The sequence below is a fragment of the Phaethon lepturus genome, unplaced genomic scaffold, assembly GCF_000687285.1.
Source record: "Phaethon lepturus isolate BGI_N335 unplaced genomic scaffold, ASM68728v1 scaffold6343, whole genome shotgun sequence".
Taxonomy (NCBI): Eukaryota; Metazoa; Chordata; class Aves; order Phaethontiformes; family Phaethontidae; genus Phaethon; species Phaethon lepturus.
The window spans coordinates 33,662-58,056 of NW_010526871.1; the positions used below are offsets into that span (position 1 = coordinate 33,662).

At 41.6% G+C, this 24,395-nt stretch overlaps 1 protein-coding gene across 1 annotated transcript in view; it reads right to left on the reverse strand.

Annotated features, from left to right (window-relative positions):
* The window catches only part of PDIA5 (protein disulfide isomerase family A, member 5), a gene marked incomplete at both ends in the record, with an annotated part of 42,752 nt that extends 18,502 nt beyond the window's left edge, over positions 1-24,250 (reverse strand). The window contains 7 exons of the mRNA XM_010283193.1: positions 3,329-3,465; positions 7,996-8,067; positions 8,168-8,259; positions 12,866-12,933; positions 16,754-16,814; positions 18,093-18,185; positions 24,205-24,250. Coding sequence (XP_010281495.1) covers positions 3,329-3,465; positions 7,996-8,067; positions 8,168-8,259; positions 12,866-12,933; positions 16,754-16,814; positions 18,093-18,185; positions 24,205-24,250 — 569 coding nt within the window. The remainder of the gene's footprint in view (positions 1-3,328; positions 3,466-7,995; positions 8,068-8,167; positions 8,260-12,865; positions 12,934-16,753; positions 16,815-18,092; positions 18,186-24,204) is intronic.
* Positions 24,251-24,395: the final 145 nt, after the last annotated feature.

Here is a 24,395-nt window from a genome sequence, read left to right on the forward strand (position 1 = left end):
ATATATCCAGGATAACACTATGCTTGCCACCAGCAATTACAAAATTTCAGCAAAATGTTTGAATAAGGAGCACAACACTGCACACCCTTCACAAATGGCTGTCTAGGTAGAGTACCTTCAGACTCCTGGCTGGCTGAGTCGCTGTTTACCTATGCTAAATATTCAGATTTATTGAACATCCTCTTAAGGGATTTACAAAGAAGTTTCAGAAGGCTAAAAATCCTGCTGCATATCCCTAGTGACCTGCAAAAGGAAAGCAGGATGAACTCATCCTGCCCACTCACACTGACCCATGTTTCTCAGGGCCAGCAGTAATGATTCGAAGTAGCACATCTTCTGTTTAATGGTTGTCCTAAATTATTGCAGAAAAGGAATAAGGTCTCTGATAGCAAGAGGTGCAAGTTGCGTGCTGCAGACCTTCCTGATGTGTTTAAATCATGCGTAGCTGCTCTAGTTGAACCTAGTTATGCTAGGCTGCACTTAACACACAATGTTGTGACACCTTTAAAATTGGGCTAGTAAGTGCAACTGATTGTAAATAATTATAGTGTGGTCCTCAGGGATGATCATTAGTAGCCACAGGCATGGAGACCCAATTGGCCACATTCATCACAGTGCCTAATTCTACAGTTCACAGCTATTTACCAGGGATATGTTTGGTTCAGCTGTATCTTTAGCACTTGGGGAGAGATATAAAGGCTTCCAGTTCCCCACACATCTTTTAATACTACACTCTATTAATGTGTTGGCCATCTGACTATGCAATTAAAGCATCACTGAAATAATTCTCCCTCTAGTAAAAAGAGCTTCTCATGAACACAAGACTGACAGTATGCTAGAAAAACTCCAAGTCACGTGTATGCTGCATGGTTACACAGGGTTTTAAGTACTTGCTAATTCCAGGTCAATGTTGAAATCCCCTTGCTTATTCTTAGCTACACAGAAGTATATCCCGAGTTCTAGGCCTATTTTGTACACCTGTTTCAACTTTTTTTTTATTAATACATCATTTTTAGAAGGAACTTTCTCATCCTAAGCTACCAAAGTTAAAGTAAGTAATATGTCCTCCGTTTTTACCACTTCTTTTACTGGAGTAATTTATCCCCTAATATTCATAAGATGACTCCATTAGCACATTTAAGAAGTGCTAGGAGAAGATCTTTTAATCATGGAGATAACTGTTTATGATAGTTGTCTGTTGTAAATTAGTTCGCAAGTCTTCTATTCTCTGCTGAGGATGCCCAGAGAGGATTCTTACAAAGGCAGACCTTCTATGTACAAGCTGGATTCTGCACGTAGACATACCACTGCCACCTAAATGTAAATAAAACACGCCAAATATTCAAGTTGCATTTAAAATGGAATTGTTCTGGTAAGAAACATTCTTTATCTCAATTCTGAGCAGCTGGAACATGTTATCAGGAGATTGCAACCGCCCAATCCAGGCATTTGATTTACTTGCAAAACAGCATTTGCCAAAGTACTGCTGTACCTTACCACAGAACACCCCTTAGTACAAAACATACCTAGCTGGACATGCCCCTCCTCTCCAAATGGGTCATGCAATACCACTACTCCTAAAACTGCGGTGTTTGTGTTTTAGAAGATACAAACAAAAAAACTTAAAAAACTAACAGAGCCCTGTTCAGATTTATAACTAACTTAAATGTACTATAAAATTTGATTGTAGTTGCGTGTATTCATCTATTTTTAGTCTTACTTCCTAAAGGAATAAGGTTTGCAGGGTCAACCATCAGTTTCTTCCTTCTCTCCTTCCTCCCAAATATATGACTGGACTCCTTTGTCCATTCAGAAACTCAAAAACCAGCAAAGCTTTTAAATATGATGAAATCTCTGCAAATATACAGAAATCTGAGTCTAGAGAGAGAGGACGCTTATTCCACGCCATTGTGCACAGAGAGGGAATGGAGGGGAATTCAGCAGTTACTGTTTGGCAGCAGTTGTTCAGCCAACCCAGCAAGCCTACAGCTCCTGAGGAGCAGCAGCCCGTGCTGTGGCTTGCACACTGGGGTGTGTGGAAATCCGGGGGAAGGAAGGATTTGGGTAACGAAGGGTAACTCCTGAGCAAACCAAGCTTCATCAGTTCTGCTACTGTGTTTTGGTTTTCAGACCAGGCGTTAATCTCCGGTCCCACTTTCATTAGTACAAATAATCCAGTGAACACAGCGACAAAACAGCAGCCAGTCACCTGCTTCAGTGGATCAAATCACTAGACATTTCATCAGTCAAAGGAAATTCATTATGGTATGTTTTTCGAATGAGTCTTACGAGCAGACCTTCAAAAGAGGCATTTTGGAGCTAACTCCTGCTGGCTTAAAGGGAAGCAGGACTTCGTCCTCCCTGCCAACACCCTCTGTTGTCCGCCTGTGAGCACACAGCCTGCCTCCAGAGCCCTAACCTTCAAATTTATGCCCGTGAAAATGAACATCTCACCCAAGCACAACTGCCAGCAGAGCAGCAAGAGGAGACAGAACCTGTGTATCACCCAACATTACAGAATTGAGCCTGAACCTTCCATCACAGACACAAAGAATTGGTAGAACAAGCTACGTAGCTGAAACAACTTACATCCTAAGTGGTTAATGCACTCTTCCACCCAACAGTGTACAGGAGGACAATGTGGCTGGAACAGCTTTCCAAAAGCAACACCTCTTGGGCAACCCACTGCATTTTATTCCTCAAGCTAAAAAGTCAAGTCATGAAAAAAATCATCCCAATGCATTCTCAGTCAAACACCAATTAGTATCACTACCAGCTCTGCATTAGTTTTCAAGAGTCCTGGGGACTTTCTGAACTTAGATCAAGTTTTAGTATACTTCAGCACAATATGTAATGACCATCATCCCTTACACCGTCAGAGAACAGACAGCAGTAGAGGAATGAAAATGCTCAAAATGACACATCAGCAGCCACGAACAAGGACTTAGGAGTTCACGATTCTCAAGCTGAGTTGCTCAATCAGCCAGAGCTCTGCTTTGAAAGCAAACAACACAGAAGAATAGCTGAAAATGGAAATCATGCTGTAAAATGATGAGTCCTCAGGCTATTTAAGCATCATTTTACTCTTCAGTTATGTTTTGACTCAGCCTACAAAGCATCTCTTCCAGCAGCACATCTCCATCCTAATCTTGGAAGTCAGCAACTTCACAAACATTTCACACCTTGTGTATTTAACAATCATCACAAACAAGAAAAGTGTGGACTTTTGAGTTCACGGCTCTGTGAAACCTCCACAGAAAATCATCATTGGTTTTGCTAGCAAGCATTTGGCTCAGGGTACAGAATAGAAAAAAAAAAAAAAACTCACATGGTGCATGGAACATCACTAGCACAGATGAATGATCTTTTATAAACTTGTCGAAATCTTCATCAGTCAGGTGATATACTACATTTTCTTCATCTGCCCAGGGAGTCTCCGGAGCCTGTGGCTGAGGTGCCTGTGGGCTACAAGACAAACAGACACAGCTGAGAAGCAGCCCTCTGGTGCTAAGCAGTCATTTTGGCAAGGCAAACTGCAAAGAACCACTTTGTGCAGATGTTCATGTATGTATGACACACCAAACCTACTGAAACAGCTTCCACAATTGTACCCACTCAGAACTTACAAGCACTGAAACTCAGATAAAACTGGAGAAGGAATTAAAAAAACAACACAAGAAGCTCATGAGGACACATGAGCTATGGAAGGAGATGGAGCAAGGAGACAACCAGACTGCTTGGTTATTACACTATAGAAATCAGATGCATTTTCTGTTACTCTTTTACCCTCCTTACCAGGATGCTCCCTTTCTCACAGTATTCACACTTTGTAGTTCACAGGAGCCATTGCAAATGAAAGAAAAAAGTAGTGCACAGAAACAGCCAATTTAACCAGGCACCTTGAATACTGACAGCATGATTAGGGCTGACAGAGAAAGAAGGAGGTGCAGTGTTGGGACCATGAGCTAGCTACACAGCCTGTCCCTCCAGGAATACACGGCTTTTACCCTAACAACCTTGTGATCTGGGGAAGCATTGTTACGTACCCACTCATTACTGGGCCTGTAGGCCTAATTCAGCAAAGCTACTCAGCTGCATGTTTAACCTAAAAGGTAAGTGACATGTTCTACCAACTTCACTATGACTGCACATGAGTTTAACCACCTTTGATGGATCAGAGCCAGAGAGACTGTTCAAAGACACAGTGGCAAATCTGGAAACTGAACTCAAGCTTCTCTGGACCAGTTTAGTGCTCATCATCCTGCTAAACAACTGTTCTTGGCTTTTATTAGTGTACGTTAAAAAGATAACTTGGAACATGTGAACTAAACTATGATAACTGACATTTTATTTAGTAAAGCAGTGTTCACATAAAGGAGACACATACAAACATTTGGAGCCAGACTTTGAAACTGTTTTACCCTTACCAGTTGTAGTAATGAGTTCCAAATACCACCCAAAATTCTCCCAATTCTTTGGCAAAGTACAGGTATAGATGTGACCCCATCTCTGGTGAAAGCAGACTTACTATTTTTGATTAAAATGTATTATCATGTTAGCTGCCTGGAACAAGGAATGGCAAACAGATGATAACTCATTTATCCTGCCTTGCTCATTTCTAGGCTGAAAGCCTAGTTTGATAAAAAAAGCAGTAGAGAGATAGACAGATTCAGACAGCAAATTCTGTTGATGTAAGCAATGCGTAAGATCCAAGAATATTAAGCAATCCATGCAAAACGGTGATACACACCTCTGCTGCTGCTTGTATGATAAAGGAACCAAGAAACAAACAAAACAAAGATCGGAGCAGCCGAGACAGAAAAAGAGGCAGGTCCCTGTCCACAAGAGTTTACTCTCTAAAAGCTTAGCAGACAATCAGTCTGCTTGTTGCCAAGCCTATAAGAGAACAATAATCTGCAGGTATCCTGACAGAGTGAAGGCTTTCCAGAAAACACCATGACACTTAACGAATTTGGAAAGGGAGTTGTGTTGACTAAGCAGAGCATGATGAACATGGACACAGTGGCTACAAAGCACTGGGAGAGGACCGTGTTTAGCAGGGCCTGGCATGACCTATTTCAGTAAGGAATTAGTAAAGCAGGGCACAGGATGTGTATTCAAATGGCCCAATTTAAAATGCTGTGCATGCTAATAAGCCTACAAGGAGTTGGTAAGAAGCACCTCAAGGCCTGGAGGAAGCAACAAGCAAAATCTAAAATGTCATTTAAAACTGAGACAAGGCACATCCAACGCCTGAAGACCAAAAATAGGATGACAGAAGTCCAGAAGAGTTATTAAGAACTAATTCAATTAAGAACAGAGAACAAGTCCTTGATTTAACTGAGTAGCTGGTGCTAAGGAAAGGCCCAAGAGGAGTCCATAAAAACAGCAAGACAAACTAAGAAGCTACTGAAGGCAGAAAGAAGCTGTCTGGCTTGTGTACCATCCAGGCTGATACAGCTGTGTATCAGATTCTAAAACAAACAAACAAAAAAATAAAAAAAAAAAGAAAACAAAAGAAAAAGAATTGTGGTATTTTACAAGATAGCATCTCTCATGTTAATAATGGTGTGTGTTGGAGTAAGGCTGTATGATGGTTTCTATTGCCTCATGAAAACTTCTGAAACTCCTAAGATAGTAGCCAGTGCCTATTAGGAAGATAAAAGAAGTTAAGTATCTGTAAGATTGATACATTAGCACACTTCAGCATAAGAAAGAAGCACCTTCAATAAGCAGCAAAAGAAAAGGTGTTGGAGCCCTCCAAACTAGCAGCTCTTGTTCTGAGAAGAAAAGAACATGGAAAACATCCTTTCAATAATTTAAATAGTTCTAACCTTCATTAAGTTATATCATGCCCTCCCAAAAAAATTAGCATAAACCAACCACTTCCAGCATTTTACTGCTAACATTTAGAGAGAAAAAAAGGAGAAGGGGGAGAGGGAAGAGAGAACAGTTGCTTTTCTGCAGTGTGTACCTAGAGTCCACAAAAAATAGGTAATTTCATATGGCTCAGTCTGCTGGACTCTCTTTCAAGAATCTGAGATGACAGTACATGCATGCACAGTATAAAAATGCATTGGCTTTCCTCACCATTGTCTGCCATGTACACTCTGGCACTGCCGTGCTCCTGCTCTGCAGAGCAACACCTCGCATCAGAGGCACTTCTTGACACGATTTTATTATTACACTATTCTGAAATACAGCCTATACACCCGGCAGCTATTTAATTACGCTCTTTAGCTTTCCTAAAGCCCTTGCCATACCATTTGACTACTTGTACTGCAGATTCTTCAGAGTAATATAATATTACGCATGTAGTAGATTTACCCCACATACAGTTTTAATTGCAACATCCATTACTGGTAAAATTCAAGTATGCATAATTTCTCAACGTGGTTTCCTTAAAAGTTGTACTTATACAAAACAGGGGCAAGAAGGCTACTGCTCAGATCATCTTTTGGGAAACTAATAAGCATGCACTAAGTGAGGACAAACAGCTGTCTTAGCTCTGGACTGTTGAAATATCAGCCAAAGCCCACAGTGGCTTGTTAGCAGAGATTATCATTGGAAAGAGCTTGCAGCTGTTCTGCTTTGCCTCCAGTAGCTGTGTTCACTTGCTGTCACAGCACTGCTATAAAGGCACTGTGTATTACAGGGATTATCTGGATATTATGTGGGCATACAGGGGGAAAACAACCCATGCCAAACATCTAATGTGTCACATGTGGTAGCCAGGAGATAACCACATACTTGCAAAACTGAAAAGCATAGTAAAGTTCAGGTGATGAGGTCATATCCTTGCTCCAAGGGCTGATCATCTCCTCAGCATTGCTGGAGTTGCCATCTTGATCATTCATATCTGAAGGCTTAATGGACTAAATGAGGCTTAAAGACTATTGCTAAATTCCTCCTCTGATCCACCAGGCAGTACTCGCCTGCAGCGTCTGCACCTCCTGATGCTAAGAGGAATGCTGCTGTCACTTCATTTGTGGGTTCCCAATCCCAACGCATCTAGCCTACCACTGCTGAAGACCCTGGGCTGCCTGCAACCATACAATGTCCCCAGCGCAGCCCCACTGGTACAGTAAAACATGTTTATTCTGAGCCAGTTTTGCTAAGACATATCATCACAATAGTTTACAACTATCAGTTCCTTCCCTTGTGTTTGTTTCCTTTTATTAGCTTCATTTCAAGATTATTCCATGGCTGCAGCAAACGAGGGAGGGTTACAAAGATGAAATAATGCCCAAGAGTCAGGCTAACTGCTAACGGCATTTCTCCATCACCAGATTATCTCAGCTCTCTCCAGCTGCTCTATCAGCTTTACTGACGATGTGCTGATTTGCACCAGCTGCACAGCAACTATACACACACTCACACACTTTTTCTGTCTGTCTCTCTCTCAACTGCTAGTCCCATAGGCTCATTCAATCCTCAAAATATTTATGACTGCAAATAACTCTCCTTAGGTAGAACAAGATACTTTCAATACCACTTCATGTCATGACAGGAAACACAGACTTTCTAAAAATGACTAGCAATCTAGGGTGCCTTGATCTCCTGTTTGTCTCTGCAAGACACTCTAAAGGCTCCAGCTAAAGGCTGGAGCTGTGTATACGCACACTTGGCATATACATTTTTAATAAAACAACAAAGTCAGACCTTTTGCAAGGTATTAAGTTCCGGCACCCAAGACCACTGGAAATTTACGTTGGCATTTTTAATGAAGCTGAGATCTGTGTATCTGCATTTACTTCGGTCCACAGACAGTCTCCTATTACAGCTGAAATGCAATTGTAAAATGCAAGGCATGCATGCTAAAAACCAAACATTAGGCAATCTCTCTGTACTCGTTTAGCCAATCTCAGCAGGGTAGTTTTGCTTGCTCTTCTGAGCAGAGGGAATGAGGGAGAGATGACTTGTTCCTAAACCATTACATTCTATAAATAATAAAGAGTACATAAAAGGTGGAATACATGAAGTTCAATGCCTTACTTCTTCAGCCACTCTGCTATATCTGCTGCGGTAGCACCATAGTTCTCAAAGTGGAACAGGAACTTTCCTTTCCTGTTAAAGCAACAAAAGAAGGTTTAGTCCTTGCGCTGGAAGATAAGAACATGCAAGTATAGTTGAGTGATTTATAAAATAGTAGCAAAACATAACTGACTCAAAATAGCAGATTGTAGGATATCCCCGGACATTGTATTCTTCCTTTATTCTTTCAAATTCAGCAGAGTAAACATTCATCCCTGCAAGAACCTGAAAAAAACAGAGCATAATTGTATTGATTCTTAGAATACAGCAGGAACATTACAACTTTTTTTAGAGTTAAGTAAAAACAACTAAGTTCTGGGCATACTCTGATTTCATTCATATTGCTGTAAAGCAAGGGGATATCTGTAAAAGGCAGTGAAGTTTTTCTGATTTTGTGCAAGGGGGAACAGAGCAGTATTTGAGTCTAGTCCACAGAAAGCACACACCAATCAGCTAGACACCTCCTCCTTGCTCTGGAAGTGTCTCTGTTTCTTTTTATTCACCCACTAACAGACATACTTAAAGGGAATTCTCTTAATTGCACTACTCGTGCTCTCTTTGCATATTTGGATTTTAAGCTACAAGCATAACTATTTTTTTTTCTTCTTCTGCAAGTACAGGGCTTATTTCACATCCAAACACTAGCTAGGACACAAGAATTTCTACCCTCATCTCTCCAGCTTTCACTCCAAGAATGAATTTACAATCTCAGCTAATGTCCAGAAGCTCTAACTGACCAAGCGCTGGTGTTATCCCAGTTCAAAAACGCACTTACTTCAGTGGCAAGGGGAAATCAGCATTACGTTGATTTGAAACTAAAACGTGCCCTATTTCCATGAGCCCAGGAAATACCACACGACATTTATATGCTCTAAAGATGTTAAATTACCTGATTGGTAGGGTATAATTAAAGTTAAGAATTAACCTTATCCTACAGATAACAAAAGAATGGCACAGAAGAGTAGTAACTTTTCAGACTAGCATGTGAAACAAAAAGCCTCTCCTTCCCTTTCCTTACCTTTATCCCAACCAGGCATATCTCCACCTCCAGAGCCCTTCACCCCAAGCTCCAGGCTCAGGGCTCCTACGACTTATCCTGCACCCTGTCCACTTGTCTTCCAAAAATTTCTGACCTGCAAATTTGAAGATGGGACTGATTCTGAGTTCCTGTGGCTGTGGAATTCACACAGAGGTCATTCTGCTGTCAAACATTCAACCAGCGAGTTGCTGAGATACCACTTCATGATTAACTTCGTGTAATGGCATTGACAGCCTAAATCATTTTAGCAGCAGGGTCTTAATCCAAACCCCTCCTCCTTCCCCCTCCAAAACCAGGATTTTCTCCTTCCAGACGAAATGCCACATCAGAATTTAATACCAGGCTCCTGACTACAGCAACCTGCACAGACCAACCAAATGTCCTCAGAGCCAGCATGTAATAAATCTTAAAGCAGAAAATCCTCATTTGAAGGTCAACCTTTTCTAAGAATGTGCTGGAAAGTCACAAAAAGATACTGTTTTCTCTCCCCTATCCTGAGAACGGATAAGGGAAAGCTAACTGAGAAAAGTACAGAAATAGGGTTTACACTGGCTGGCCAAGTCTCTTACTTTGAATCTTCCTTGTAGTTCCAACAAGATTGACTTAATTCATATGAGATTATCTAGACCCAGTTCTCCCCTTCCCTCATCCTCTATGTCACCACTTCAGGGTAGGTAAATGCAATAGGATCAAGACACAGTGGTTGCTTTATAAAGTGACAATCAGGTTCATTAACTAATTCCCTCATAAACACCAGTCTACCAGATTTTACATTGGCCGGGGAATTTCAGAGATTTCCTAGGTTTTAAATAGGCGTTCCCAGCCATTTCAGATACTCTGCTACAATTTCACTGTGTCCACCCAGCCTGTGGTGATTGATACAAGTCAGTAACTTTGATTCATTCTGGTGTTCATATATCATATGAAGCATAATTAGCAAAAAAGCCTATTAGAATGGGATTTGTTTTTAATGACAAAAGTAGCAGCTTTAGCTGGTATATAATCACAGAAGTATGTAATATCAGGCTGTCAGGGACCATTAAAATACATCTACTACCCAAAGTCAAGACCCTCCCTCTATACCTAAGCTGCTCCTGCCAGACGTTTAACTAATTTTTTTTGCTTTTAGCAAACGACTGAATGACCCTGACTTCAATTTAAGTCCATAACCTCTTGTAATAGCCACAGCAGACTCAAAGATCAGTTTATTCCTTTCACCTCTGCAGTGACATTTAACATATTTCAACACTTACCTGCTCTCCACCAAACTACCTATAACCTAAACCGACACTGAACCTTTCCTAGCTGTCCATGTCTTCTGACCATTCCTATTCTACTGTGACCCCTCCCTTGCTTCACAGTTTTCTTGATAGTATTACTCCAAAATTGGTACCTCACACCACTACTTGAAGTCTTCCTGGAGCCAAGTTTAATGAACAAAGGCTTCCTTTATCTGATATCTGAAATAAATGTAGAAACTTTATGCTTTTGAAGTCTCATGTTTTTACCAAAGGAAAAAAAAAAAGACTAGCACCAAAGGAGGAAGGCACTTAAGCATATGCCCAAGCTGGTCTTTACTGAGTAAAGCATTCCGGCATGCTCATGAAGTCCATTGGCGTTAAGGAGATGCTGAAGTGTTTTGCTAACCACCAGTTCCTCCCCGCACTGGGGCCATGATGCATCGGTGACAGTCGTTCGCCAGAGCCCACCCTACTCACAAGACACAGGAATCTCTTGTGCCAAGGATAAAACAAGCCATCATCTTATGATTCGGAGTCTCTTTTTCCCTCTGAACTGCGTATAATGGAATTGCAAGATCTAAACCGAATGTAATACTGAAAATGCCACCCTGCCTTCCTCTCAGTAACAGTACTGGGACAAGAAACAACCAGTCCCAAGAGAACATAGCAACCAATGACAGGTACAGTTCACCTTTTCACTTTTACAACCTATAAAATAGGCAATACTGTACTTCATTTTCCTGCTATATAATAGCAATAATTGCTTTTGAGCCTGGCACATCCTGACAACTAATGACAGGTCAGATTAAAAGGCCAAACCTTCAGCTCATCCAAACCAATCATAAACTTCCCAGCAAAGCCTGATCTGGAGGTCAACATTGCTCTAAGGTACCCAATGGATAATTTATAATGGCTACAGCACAGTTAACTTTAGAAATGGCAAACTGTACATACCCCACTCAGGAAGCTAATTAGGTCAAATTTAGATCAATGGACACATTTTTGTGAAAGACGCAGGTGGCAGTGGCATAATTGGACTTTCCTCTGAACTCATCCTGCACTAAAAACACTCCAGTGCAAAAAGCACCCCTGACCTGAGCTGCATCAAGCACAGGCACTGCCAGCCTCAGTGCTGTGCCACAGCCCTGACACTCAGCTCTGCAGGATTAGCCTGGATCTACAGAAACCATTTCTGAGTGAGGAAGGAAATGATCAAACTAGAATAGATCTGAAGTTTAAATTTTCTGGTCTGAATTTAATAAAACAAGCTGCACATGGACAAGGAAGGGATAATTGCAGGAGAACACAGCGTTCAGCAGCATGCCTCCTCTTTAGCACTACCTCTGTAGGTGATTCTTTACATTCCTAATTCCTGCCCACCCCACGTCTCACAATGTACCTGCTGTGCAAGAGGAAAGTGCCTTCCCAAAGACCGCGATGCACGCTCCACCAAGGGGAGATGGCATTAGAGTGCTGCCTGGCTAGACAAAAATGCTCTTGAAAATATCTTCAAGGGTTGTACTGTGTCCTAAATAAATCTGAACAACTCCCACTCATTTCAGCCCTAAGCAAACAAGGATTTAGAGAAAACACTTGTGAAAAACAGCTAGTTGGGAGAACATGAGGGAGTCTGACAGCACTCGGTGCTTATGAGCAGCATTGGCCAGAGCTGCCTTAGCAATGAACCACAATGCTTCATCTTTTCCTCACCACATGCTGCCTCTCCCAAGGAAACTTGTAAATTTGACAACAAATGATCCAACAGGTAGGATCAGACCAAATCCAGCTAAAGCCATGAAACAAAAATTCTATTTCTTTGTCACTCAGGTATTACCGGTATCATATAAATTATACATTAAGCACATTATAAACCCTTGACTGCAGAAGTGCCTTTGACTGGCTTAGAGAGATCAATACGCCTTATTAGTACAAACAGGTAACAAAATTATTGTGGATGCTGTTGATGGATTTTATTACCGTCAAAACTCACTTTCATTTCAATCCAGTATGAATGCTAACTTTGCTGAGAGAACTATAGTAAAACTGTAAGATTTTATTAATGCTTATTCTTAGTGGCTGGGAAGATGATCAGTAGCTAACATAGGGAAATCTCCCTGCCATGACACTGTGATTCTCCACTAAAAAAGCAGATTAATTATTTCTATAAAAGCATCCATTCTTGACCTCACTATGAAACATCAGGACAAAAAGCTGATCAAACCTATTTGGCAGATGTTTCTTTATGTTTACCAAAATGAGCTCAAAAGGACTACAAACTTACAAATTAGAGGCTAAACATAAACCTACGTAGTGTCAGAGCCTGTTTTTCCACTGGATCTGAAGGGCAAGTGAGTTAACACCTCATTCTCCAAGGTTTTAAGAATAAGAACCAAGAACAAGAATCCTGAGGGATCTGGAGCAGAGTCATTCATTTCTGTTTTGTTTCAACTTGTTTAAAAATTCCCCACTTTGATAAATATTTATGGTTTTAAATACTTAAAGTGTTAAAAGGATTTTTAAAATTTCATATAAATCTTATCTTCTCACTTACATATTTACCCTTCAGTTCTGTGGCTGCCTGCTGATAGGACGGCATCATTCTCTTACAAACACCACACCCTGATAAAAAAGAAATTGTGTAAGTAGTATGTCAACAACTCTATTCAGACTGTTCTACAGGATCTATGTTCCAAAGCATATGACATGACATGTTTTTATATTAAAAGAAAAAAACAAAACAAAATTCTTTATGTCGCTAAATAATTATTAGATTATTGATTTCTAGGGATATTACTTCTTGTTATACACCAGTATTTTTGCATGTTTTTCATGCTATTAATTTTCATACTCATGTCTCATCCCAGTTTTGGAAAGAGTAACACATCTTATATTCCTCAGGCTCTGAGCTGAGCCCAGAGGGGAACAGAAGATGAAACTCACATACTAAAAGTCAATGGAAGATGTCATGCTTGTGAACTCAAACAAAAAGCTTTATGCATTTCTTGTCTTGAAGAGAGGAGGAGGAGGAACTTCAAATTCATCCCAGTTTAACAAGTCTTAGAAATTCATTTAAGACACAGTTCCTAAACACATTAAACAGACATCAAAAGTTAAACAGTGCTCTGTTAGTTGAGAAGACATAACTCAGAAGAAGCAACAGCCCTTGTAAGATACAGTAACTTTACGTGCTGAGGAAAAGACAAACAGCAAGGGAGGAAGATCACCAGTGTATAGACGGAGTATGCGAAGAGCTGTTTGATGATGCTCTGGAGTACTAAGCAGATCAGCAGTAAATCACCTTGTAAGCAGCAGGTTTCACCCTTAGCAAGTAAAATACATGCACGCACATGGGAAGGAGCAGAAGGGCAGGCAGCACGAAAGAAATGAAGCTGCGGCCAAGCACTTCAGACACTTATTGTGGAAACACCTGGGTCCACCATGGGACAGTAGTCAACTTTTTTGTTCCAGTGAAGAGACAAGAGTGACAAGAGTTTTGAAAATATCTTCCAGAAAGGAGGAACAGATTTTGTAAAGGACTGATTTAGGATCACATTAGCATGCCTGGGAGGACTATCCTTCTGCGGTCCTTCCACCTTTGATACTGTTGCTCAAATTGCCAGTGAGGTTGTTAAATTAGTGCTGGTCAAAATGACGATTTCTTGGTGGGCATGGATCACTCATTTGAGGCCCACTGAGGTCTTGCAGCTTTATCCAAATCGCTGGACAGACATCAAAAGATACAAGTTGTTAACACCATCTTCTGGATCCTCTGTTTCTTCCCTCCAACAGCCTCAGGCCCCAAACTCCCCCAGCTATTGATCTCTCCCTCTTCCCCTTTTCAACCTCCCACTGCTCCCTCAACTACCTTCTGGAGCACAGGCAAGTACTGGCCTCCTCCACCCAGCCATCACCCCTATCGTCCTTCTGTTCCCAGCTCTCCTGCTGCCTCAAACTCACTGCTCCCAAACCCACTTCAGTACAACCTCTCCTGCCCACACATTTCTGGGTTATACCGTTCAGGACGCTGTCAAGCCACATATATCCCTATACAGGCATAAAAGGGTAACCTTGAAAAATTCATTTTCTTCTGTTCTTGCTTCTTGTATTTTGATTCAAAAGAAAGGGCTTAATTAAACACATATTAGTGTTTCCACTAGTTAACACCTCCATTTTTAAAGCCCTGTTTTCCATGACATTATAAACAGCTCCTCTTTTTTGCCAAATCCAGACCGTCTCCTGCAGGAGTCATCTTTGACAGAATTAACTACAAATAAATCTGAATGCCTATAAGTATACCTGATTTTTCATATTTAGTGCTGTCTGACTTTATAATATGGGTCCGAAAGTACAGTGAAAGGTCTCCAAATGACAGGTAATATCTTCTAAGGAAACCATGCCTTTGCCCCGAGTCATTTTACCCAGACCAAGCACTCCTGAAATATTAAAGAAACTACATTTAAGTTTGCAGTTGCTTTCATCTCCCTCTGCACTGGTATGTAATGAAAGAACCCATTTCCTATGAATCTGCCACAATGAATCTAAAGCCCCTGCTTCCAACAAAGCAGAGAAATAATGCAGCTGTCTTCCCTGTAGCTTCCCAGACAAAGCCTCTGATGTCCTCTCATGCCAAAGACCTCCCTGACTCACCCTTCAGAAGTAAAGAAAAGCAGAATTCCCTTTAGTGACCAGCCTTGATTTGCTGCTCCCAGTTATGAACCTGTATGTAACCAGTAACTTCAGCTGCCCAAAGCCAGTACTTTAATGCAACTGCTGGATGTATTCTGTCTCCAGTAACAGGAATAAGAAAAGAAAAATTGGACAGGAGCCAAGTCAGAAGGTCTTGTATGTTAAATAAAAGATAAGGAAGTTAAGAATTGCAAAATCAGAGGGGAGGAAAAGAAACCTTACAAGTAGGCTTCCTTCACAGCAGTTTAGAAAGCAGCAAAAGTATTACAGCACTGAAGACTAGCAAGTGTTTTGCCACTTCAAAAGAAGAGAAACTGGAAGGGGGAGGGTTTCTGGGGGAACAGTTCAAAGAGAACGAAGGGTTAGATAAGGCACATTTCAGGAAGAGACTGAAAATTGTAGAAAACAATTATTCATGACACAGGTAAACTGTGAAAGCACTCTGCAGCTGAACTCCCCCCAAAGGGGTGATTTACAGGCACAGCAGGCGTATCATCTCCCGCTGATGTTAAGGCGGCAGCAGCGACTGGGAGCAACCACGCACCATGCCAGGCCACGCAGGACCATCCTGCTGCACAGTCAGAAGGCACAGAGCTGCAACTAATTTAATGAAAGGAAAAAACATTCTCTTAGTGATGCATCCAACGAAGTATGGGGCAATTCTGATCATCTTGGCAGTACTCAGATGAGACTAAAGAGGAAGAATGGCATTTTTGGCAGTAATTACAAGAGAAAATACAGTGAAAAACACAGATAATGCTGCCATGGAACATAGTTTTTAAAGGGAATCAGCCAGCAAATTGCTAGTGGTGCCCAACATCAGTTTCACTATCAGGGCAGTGCTGGGAGGCTTTTCAACCTTAGGTCACACATTCATTCTTCTCTCATGGTTCCCCTGCTTTCCAGCTGAGCAACAACTCCAGTGCAACGCTATCTTGTTGTGAAGAGCTGGAAAGCCTCTCACATACAAGCCACTAGGAAACACAAAAAAGTAGATGTAAATCTGCAAAATTAAGGAATAAGCGGCCAATGTAATGACAAGATAGCAATGATAGAAGGTCAAGCTCACAAAAGAAATGCAACGACTGCAATGTGCTCCTCTCTTTCCTTCCTGGCCCCTGCCATGAAACCCCTCTTCTGTTCAAGTTACTCCTGCCAATGTGGATATAAACACCCCAGGGTGCCTCCTGGATGGAGTAGGAAAGATATTCCTGCTCCTGACCACTGCACTGTTCCCCCTGCCTGTAGTTAGGAAGAACAAGTATCTTGGTTTTTTCAACTCCACAGTGTCCTCTGGAGATCGTTTGCTTGTGTTGAACCAGCTTGTCTTGTGCTATGGCCCAGACTGCAAAAGTAAAAAGGACGTGCAATACCCATTTGCACTTACAGCTCCATACAGGCCAGAGGGCTAGGCACTCTCAGACAGATGTATTAACACTTATGCACTCAGCATACCATGTTTCTGTCTTGTACAACACAAATCTAGAAAGGACAACAGGTAAAGAAATTACAGAAAGCAGCTGCTTAAAAGAACAATGAGCAAGAGTCATCATCACAAGAGGCAAGACTAGGATACAAGTGATGGACAACCAGGGGAAAACTGAAGACAAACAGGCAGAACCACACAAGGAGTTGAATGATAAAGGTGGGACTAGAAGGTATCAGTGAAGCACAGGTGAGCCTTCTACTCAGACTTGGACATCTCTCAGTGGAGAAGGGAGAAAGAGATGACAGGATGTGCTGGGTTACTTACATGGGGCATAGAACATCATCAGAAGGGGTTTGTCCTCCTTCTTCAGAAGCCTTCGTAATTCCTAGTGAATGAACCAAAAAAAATAAAAACAGACCTATACCCAAGGACACCTCTTATTATTTGTGTTACAACTTTAAAAAGGTAATATACGTATTCATAGAATATAGGGTTATTTATCTGAGGGAAGGGGGGTCATCTTTCCTAACAGACAAGACTTGAGCTTCTTCTCCTTTCTCAATTTTAACTTGAAAGATGGCAAAATTTATTATAGATTTGAATATCTGCTAAATATCCTAGACCAGTATCTTCACTGTTGGGAAGCTGAAGTTGCATGGCTTGGCTTATTCTCACTGCAGAAACTCTGACTGGAGACTTTGTCTTCCCTGACCCACCCAAAAAGCCATACTCTAATTCAACAAGTCAGACTCAATAATAAACAAACCTAGTTCAGTTTCCAAACTATGAAATCTTGCCAGAGCTATGAGAAGCCATGAAAATAGATTTTTTCAGTACCAGCATGATAGAGAAACCACATGAAGTTTTCAAATTGAACACAACCCTTGGAAGGCTTGTAATAGAGTACAGAGGGTGAACATTAAAAATAAATCCTCCTACAAAAACTGAATGTCAAAATAACTGTTTCTAATATTAAAAATGAAAGCTAGAAAATTGAAAAGGCCCTTTTCGAAATACCAGCTAGAGTCCAATCAATTAAAGTTTTAAAAATCTATAGACTAGAAAACTAATACAAAAGACAAAGTTAATTACATTAGAGAGAAAATAATGGGTAGCTCTGTGGTGGCACTGGCTTTTTAAGGTAGTTTCATCATGTTTGCTGCTTTCCCACTTAACACTGAGAGGACAGTTACTGTACAAGGTTAAATCACTCAAGATCTAGATCCTGTTCCTTCCCACTCCAGACTTCCTGAGACGACCTCAGGCACATGAGGGAACCCATGGTTAAATGACAACCCGCAGTTGTAGAAGCAGTGTTTTACCTCCTACTTGCATCCTGCAGTGACTGCATCTTGCAAGCTGCTACACTTTTCTGATACACACGATCTTTTCCGCCTCATCTACAATGCTTTGATACTTGCCATGTAGCTGGCAGACTAATATCATAACCACATGTAGAGGAGAGGAAGGTGGGAAGCAGAAGACTTTATAGCTATCACAATCCACAAACTTTGTCAAGTCACTTAAAATAGTTTGGGTGCTTAAAACTTCCCTTCCAAAGAAAGGAAGTAATGGTGCTTCATTGAGAGTTAACACAAACATACACGCTCCCTTCATCCCATGTATTTATAAAGCATACAAAACATCTATCCAGCTAATGTACCTTTTCACTGTCAACATGCACAACATCTTTGGCTTCAGGATCCTCCTCCCACAGTGGTGCACCTTCTGGATCCTTGAGAAAGGCCACCATAGACTGTAATAAGCAGGGGAAAAAAGCTTTTAAAGCAAAATGAACGGAAACCATGAGACATCCAATCTCAAATCCATGCTGTCATACAAACCCCATTCAATTAATACCTTTGCTTTTCTGCTCATAGACTCATCTGCTCTAATGCACATGAACACAAACCTCCTACTGCAGAACCAAGTGATACGTGGTGCGTGTACCTTCCTCGTAACTGATATCCCAACTTACTAGTTCCCATTTCATCTATAAAACTGGGGAAAACAGTGTGGAAGTAGGCCAGCACACACACAGTAGTTTCAAGGATCCTTCAGAAAGCTCTTTCAGTGGTACTAAATCTGCAACAGTTCCACAGCTACTCCCTGGCTTAGTAGGAAAGATTTCTCTTTATGTAGAGGTCAGGCTCCCATGCCCTTCACCATATCTGACCTTTGAATCCTATAGGACTAGTTGGAGAGCACACTGATTCTTGCTGTGACCAAAAGCAATAAACTCCACACTTAAAGATCAAACTGCTTATTTGGTCAAAGGAAGAATAACCCACCAATAGTTCCCTCTATGACCCATCTACCTAGAAACTGCACTCAATGGATTTTTAAGTAGGAGAGTAAGAAGCAAACGTGACAAGAGAAAAGGGAATTTTCAGGAAAACTCCAGCCCTCCAAAGTCAATGAGACGCTAGCTGTCTGTGGATTCCTGAAGTTGCACTGTCCCCCATTTCCAGCTGTACATGAAACACAGGCTTGATCACCATTATCCTTGGATGTCTATGCTCTAACATAACATAAACATAACACTTGGTTTTCTGTGTTCATTCACCACTCAAATTGACCCCATTTCTTTCTCTGTGGCATTCCTTGTAGGTCCACGTCTGCTCCCAGACAGGATCTCTGCCACACCATTAACACAGTGAGGCTCCTGAGGAGCTTCCTTCAATGTAAGGGTGAGTGGGTGATGCTGCCACAGCTCTAAGTGAGTGGGTGATGCTGCCACAGCTCTAAGTGAACTTACTTGGAGATGGAGCAAGGAAAAGCTTCATTAAAGCCTTTTTCAGCCCATGGGATATTTTGCCAAAGCAGCTCACAACTGAAGAACAGAGCTGAGTATATACTAACACACGTCAAGAGCATCCATCTAAAAGCCTAGGTTTGTACTCCACTTTCTCAAAAGCAGGTTAGCAGCACGCCTGGTGACACGTGCCACTTAAACAGTCTGAGAGACACTTTTGCCACCTCTCTGCCTTTGGTAGGTCTGCTCTGGTACAACATCCCAACAGCTCATCAGCAGAGAGTGGAGTTCAGCTCATTTTCCTGCATCTCACTTGGTACTGCAATGCTCAGGAGGATTCACAGCTTATAGCAGGATCCATTTATTGCCTTTATGCTTCTGTCTACTTGCACAGCTAATATTGAAGAGATTTGTCTTATCACAAGAGGCAGTATATATTAGTGACTAGACAGCAAGCAAAGCATTTAATGTACACAGTAAGAAGACCTAAGAGGTGAGGTAGTAGTGTTGAGACCACAAACACTTCAAGAAGAAATTTGTTTTAATATGGTATTAGCAGAGAAAGGAGCTAGGTAGAAAAAAAAATAAAATCAAGTAACTTATAATGGAGTAACAGCTGTAAAAATGTCTAAAACCAGAGGCATTAACATCCCAAATGATGCTCTAAGACAGCAATAATATATGGGGAAAGGAGAGAAAAGAACAAAATAGGGGAGATGACATAGCTTTCCTAAATGTAGAACAAGTTCTGCATGCTCTCAGTCTGCACAGACCTCAACTATACACTGGAGGGGAGGAGAGAGGGGGTCAACATTTTAAACAGTTAATGAGTGCAATTGACTCTGCTAGTTTCAAGAATTCCTGCATGCCAAGTTCAGTCATGTAGAAACAGATGTGGTTAGAGGATGGGGGATTAAAGAGATTTAATTCATCCAGCCTCTCCCTCTCAGCCAAGAGAGAAAAAATTAGATGTGTAATGTCTTCTGGCAGGAGCAGGCAGTACGTTGCCTTGCACTCATTACTCCGTGTGGTGAAGTGAACTTCCTGTGTGTGCCTTTAAATAGGAAAGAACCCCCCCAAACAAACACAGCACTTCCTAACCACAGAAAGCAGTGGTCCCCAGGCTGCTGGGTCAGAGACCAAAGCAAGGTCCGGGCCACAGCAACCACCACGTTGAAGAACCAGCTACGTTCCTGTCCTGCCATGATGTGGTCAGCACCCACTTTGACCTCACAGCACCAAAAGAGCCATGCTGGGTTGTAACCTGCTGCCCGAACCCGTGTGACAACTTTGAACCTTAAACATCGATTCAGCAGAATACAGGACCTGGCTTCATCCAGCCTACACTGCTAAAAGCAAGCAAGTTGTAACAGCACAATAGCTGGCTATCATATATGGACCTGGGTTTTTAACCTGAAAAAAAAGTATATATAGAAACACATCCCTGTACTTTTCACTCCTTTGAAGTATAATGCAGTAGGGACGCTAAGAAAAAGACTTCTCTTGATTTCACACATGCACTCTTTACAACAGCAAATTTAAAAAAGATTCAGGTTTTAGAGCAGGACCGATTTATTGGGTTAGTCTATTCCCTTTGCTAGTACTGAGTAGATTCGTACTTTAATGAGTTTTCTCCATTTTAGAAAGAGAGTAAAACTCTCCCTGTACTTTACCCTCCAGAAAAGTCTTCATCATGTAACACAGCCTGCATACTTGCTTTATGGCACTATTGAGGATTAAGACATGGTGTGGCTAAAGCAATGTACAAACAGACATACCAGTTAAGATCAAAGACTGATCTAAGCTTAAGTCTCCAACAGCAGCTGCCTACAGATACTTGGGGGAAAAACTATACTAGTACCATTCTTACATAGCATACACTGGCATATGCTCTCAATTTCTGGCAAAAAGTAATTAAGTTTATGGACTCTGCACCAGCTGTTGTATTCGGATCTCTGTGCTTGCTAACTATCAGTGGATCTAGCCTTATGACTATCTAAAACTGTTCTTAAAACTCTTAAATTCTTGGCTTTCACAACATGTAGCTACAAGTTCCAAAACTTTTTTTTTTAAACATTGCGATTATTTGTTTCACATCAGCCACCCCAAAATGCCACAGGTAATCATCTCCTTTTTCAAGCTACTCAGCTATACAAATATCTATCATAACCTCTTCCAGTTGTCCTTTTTTCCAAGCCCAAGGATCTTCACATAAATAGTCAAGCCATGTGTGCCTCTGATCATCCTCGCTGATCTTCTACAGTACTTCTACACCTTTCACTTGATGGGGCACAGAATCACATTCAAGACACAAGATGAAGGAACCCAATGGACTCAGATGGTGCAATAACGTTTCTTCTTCCATTCTCTGTTCCTTTCCTAATCATTTGACTTTTAAGTACTGTTAAGCACAGGGCCAACATTTTCAAGCCCATCGCTGTCCTGACTGGTAAGTCAAAACCCATTACAACAGCCTGCATTACTCCAGCATAGTCGGAGCTGTGTCCTTCCCTTCCCTCTCAGGTTCATTACTCTGCAAGTTCCTACTTTCATATCAACAAGCCACTTGGTATTGTGAGAACCTAAACCCTTCTGCAAAGAGTTGGGAATACTCTTTTAAAATTATTCCTAACAATTTTGCATCACCAAACTTTGTTATCTTGCAGTTCACCTCCCTTTACCAGATATCCCAAACAGCTCAGATCCTAACACAGGTCTCAGCAGCAGGAGGTTCTGACTGCTAACTATCTTGCCCCCGCTATGCACACTGAGCTACCTATTCCTCATTTTTCTAACAAGCCCTTGTGGGTTTACTGTTAATCTCTGCTAATTACATAAGGATTTAGTTACTTTAAAAAGTGAAAGGTTTTTCTTAAACACCCAAGTACACTATCAACTGGATCAGCAACATCTATGAAATTGCTGATTACTTCAGAAGAATCCTTTTACAGTTCTTCAGAGCTGTGTCCATCATTCCCCAAAATGTCATACATATATTAAAATGTCTACCGGGTGCCTGGAAAGAAGATCCGAGTTTCATTGCCATAAGCTTGCTGAATAGTGTGGAAAAAACCCTGTAATCTCCCTTTTCTTCAGTGTGTCCACCTGTCTGTAAAATGGGTATGATACCCTACATAACCGTGTTGCTTTGCTGCTCGCTCTTTGTAATGTACTGGGAGACCTCTGACAAACACTGCTGAGAGAGAGAAAGGTCACTGCCTCAACAGAAAGAAGAAAACAGGGAGAAGCAGTGGTATAGGGGGAGAAATACAGAAAATATTCAGGCAGTTGTGAGCAGCAGAACAAGTAAACATTCAGCTGAGTTCTCTGACCACTGCCCAGCTCTGATGCACCATCCAACCTGCAAATCGTTAGCAGCTGGTTTCACAGGGACAGTTAAATTAAGGAAGACTGGATCTCTGAGAGAGGGAGCTTCAAAACCCCCTCTTCCACCCACACTGGAATCGCACATCACTGCCCACGGGATGCTGCTTCCTTCCCCCCAGTAGGCAGGGCAACAAGGAAAGGGGGAAATGCTCATCACAAAACAGCAACTGAAAGATTAAATGGTATGGTTCCTGTTGTGCTATGACTGCCTCTGAGGCCACACGCCCTGGGGCTCCACAGGTGCTTTCCAGCTGATCCAACCTGTAAGGAGGAGTCACAGCCCTAGTTCCTGGTTGCACCACTTCATGGAGGACAGGAAAGACATGTCATGCATTGTTCAAACCACCCCAATTTAGGCAACTAACAAGTCTCCCTCACCCTACCACCCACTAAGAAGGACAAAAATTCACCAGATGCATTTCCTCACTAAGCACAGAAGGAGCTTCAGGCACTTGCTGATTAGGCTGGATATCTAACATCATCCTTCCTACTGCCAGGCAAGATTTCTACTGCAGGAAAAGGGAAGATACAGAGTCCTCTCCCCACCTCAGGCGAATCCTGCATGATGACCCCAAGTGCAGGCTGAGTGGATGATTCAAGCCAGGGCACGCTTCCAAGCCAGACCCCCACCAGCTACCCCACAACAACTCTGGCTGTAGAACGCAGGTCTAGAGTGAACGTGCTTTGGAACAGCCACTCTGACAGACTTGGGTTCATGCAGCATCTCACACAGGCTTTTCTCCATCCCAGGCCAAACGCCTGAACAACCAGAAAGGGGAAGCAAATGTAATGATGTCAGCCTGGTGGGGTGTCATCAAGCCTCCACAAGACCAACGATGGTGCAGAGCCTGTATTTGCCGGAGGAGGAAGACAAATGGGAATGGGGCATCAGAGCTGGACAGAAGTCATTTCTGGAAGCCAAGTAACCACAGGGCTGCAGTCTCACGTGAAGATACTCCCAGTGCTTCACCAGGGCCTCGCAGAGGAAGGCTGCATGCTTTCAGCCTGCTTACTGTGCTTTTAGTCCACTGTTTCCACAGTCATCAAGAACTGCACATTCGTTTCACATTTCATGTCTTCCTCCTTCCACTGCCCTCACAGAACATTGCTTTCTGTTGCTTTGTGTCAAGGTTTTCAGGAGAAGGAAGGTCATTTTATCCCTGCTACACTCAGGGCACATCCATAGGAACTAGTGTTCCATAATCCAGTAAAAGATAAGGCCACTCAGTTTATAAACACACAACCTAAAAACCTCAGAGCACTCCTTTATCAAAAATGATAAAAAAATCAAAATCAGCTAATTCTTTTAGTTACACTGCCATTAACAGCACCTTGTAATCAAAACAAGAAAATCCCTATTTGTTACCAGCCTGCAAGTTAACTCGCAATTTACATTACAGTTCAACATCGGTTCAATCTTTTTAACAATACACAATTTTCCTGGATCTGTGGTTGACAAACACATACACACACAAAAAAACCTTTAGGTCATTCTGACAGCTGATAATGAAGATTAACCCACTCCCTTTCATGCCTTCAGCATAAAAAAGTACTAACATCTGTTGTTAATCCACAAATATCTCCCCCATATCTGGCAAAACCAAAAGAATAATAATCAAATATTTAAATTTACCTTCAATGTGACCGCTCTGTTATACTCAGTATGAAATGCACCATCCCTGTTGAACAAGGAGTGAGGAATAGTGTTAACTTACAGTAATGTTGCTGGAAACCATACAGCTGCTCTCTCTCACTTCTCACTAACCAGAATAACATTATCATGCCAAAGCCACAGAACTAGGTAGAATTTACAGTTTAGTAATG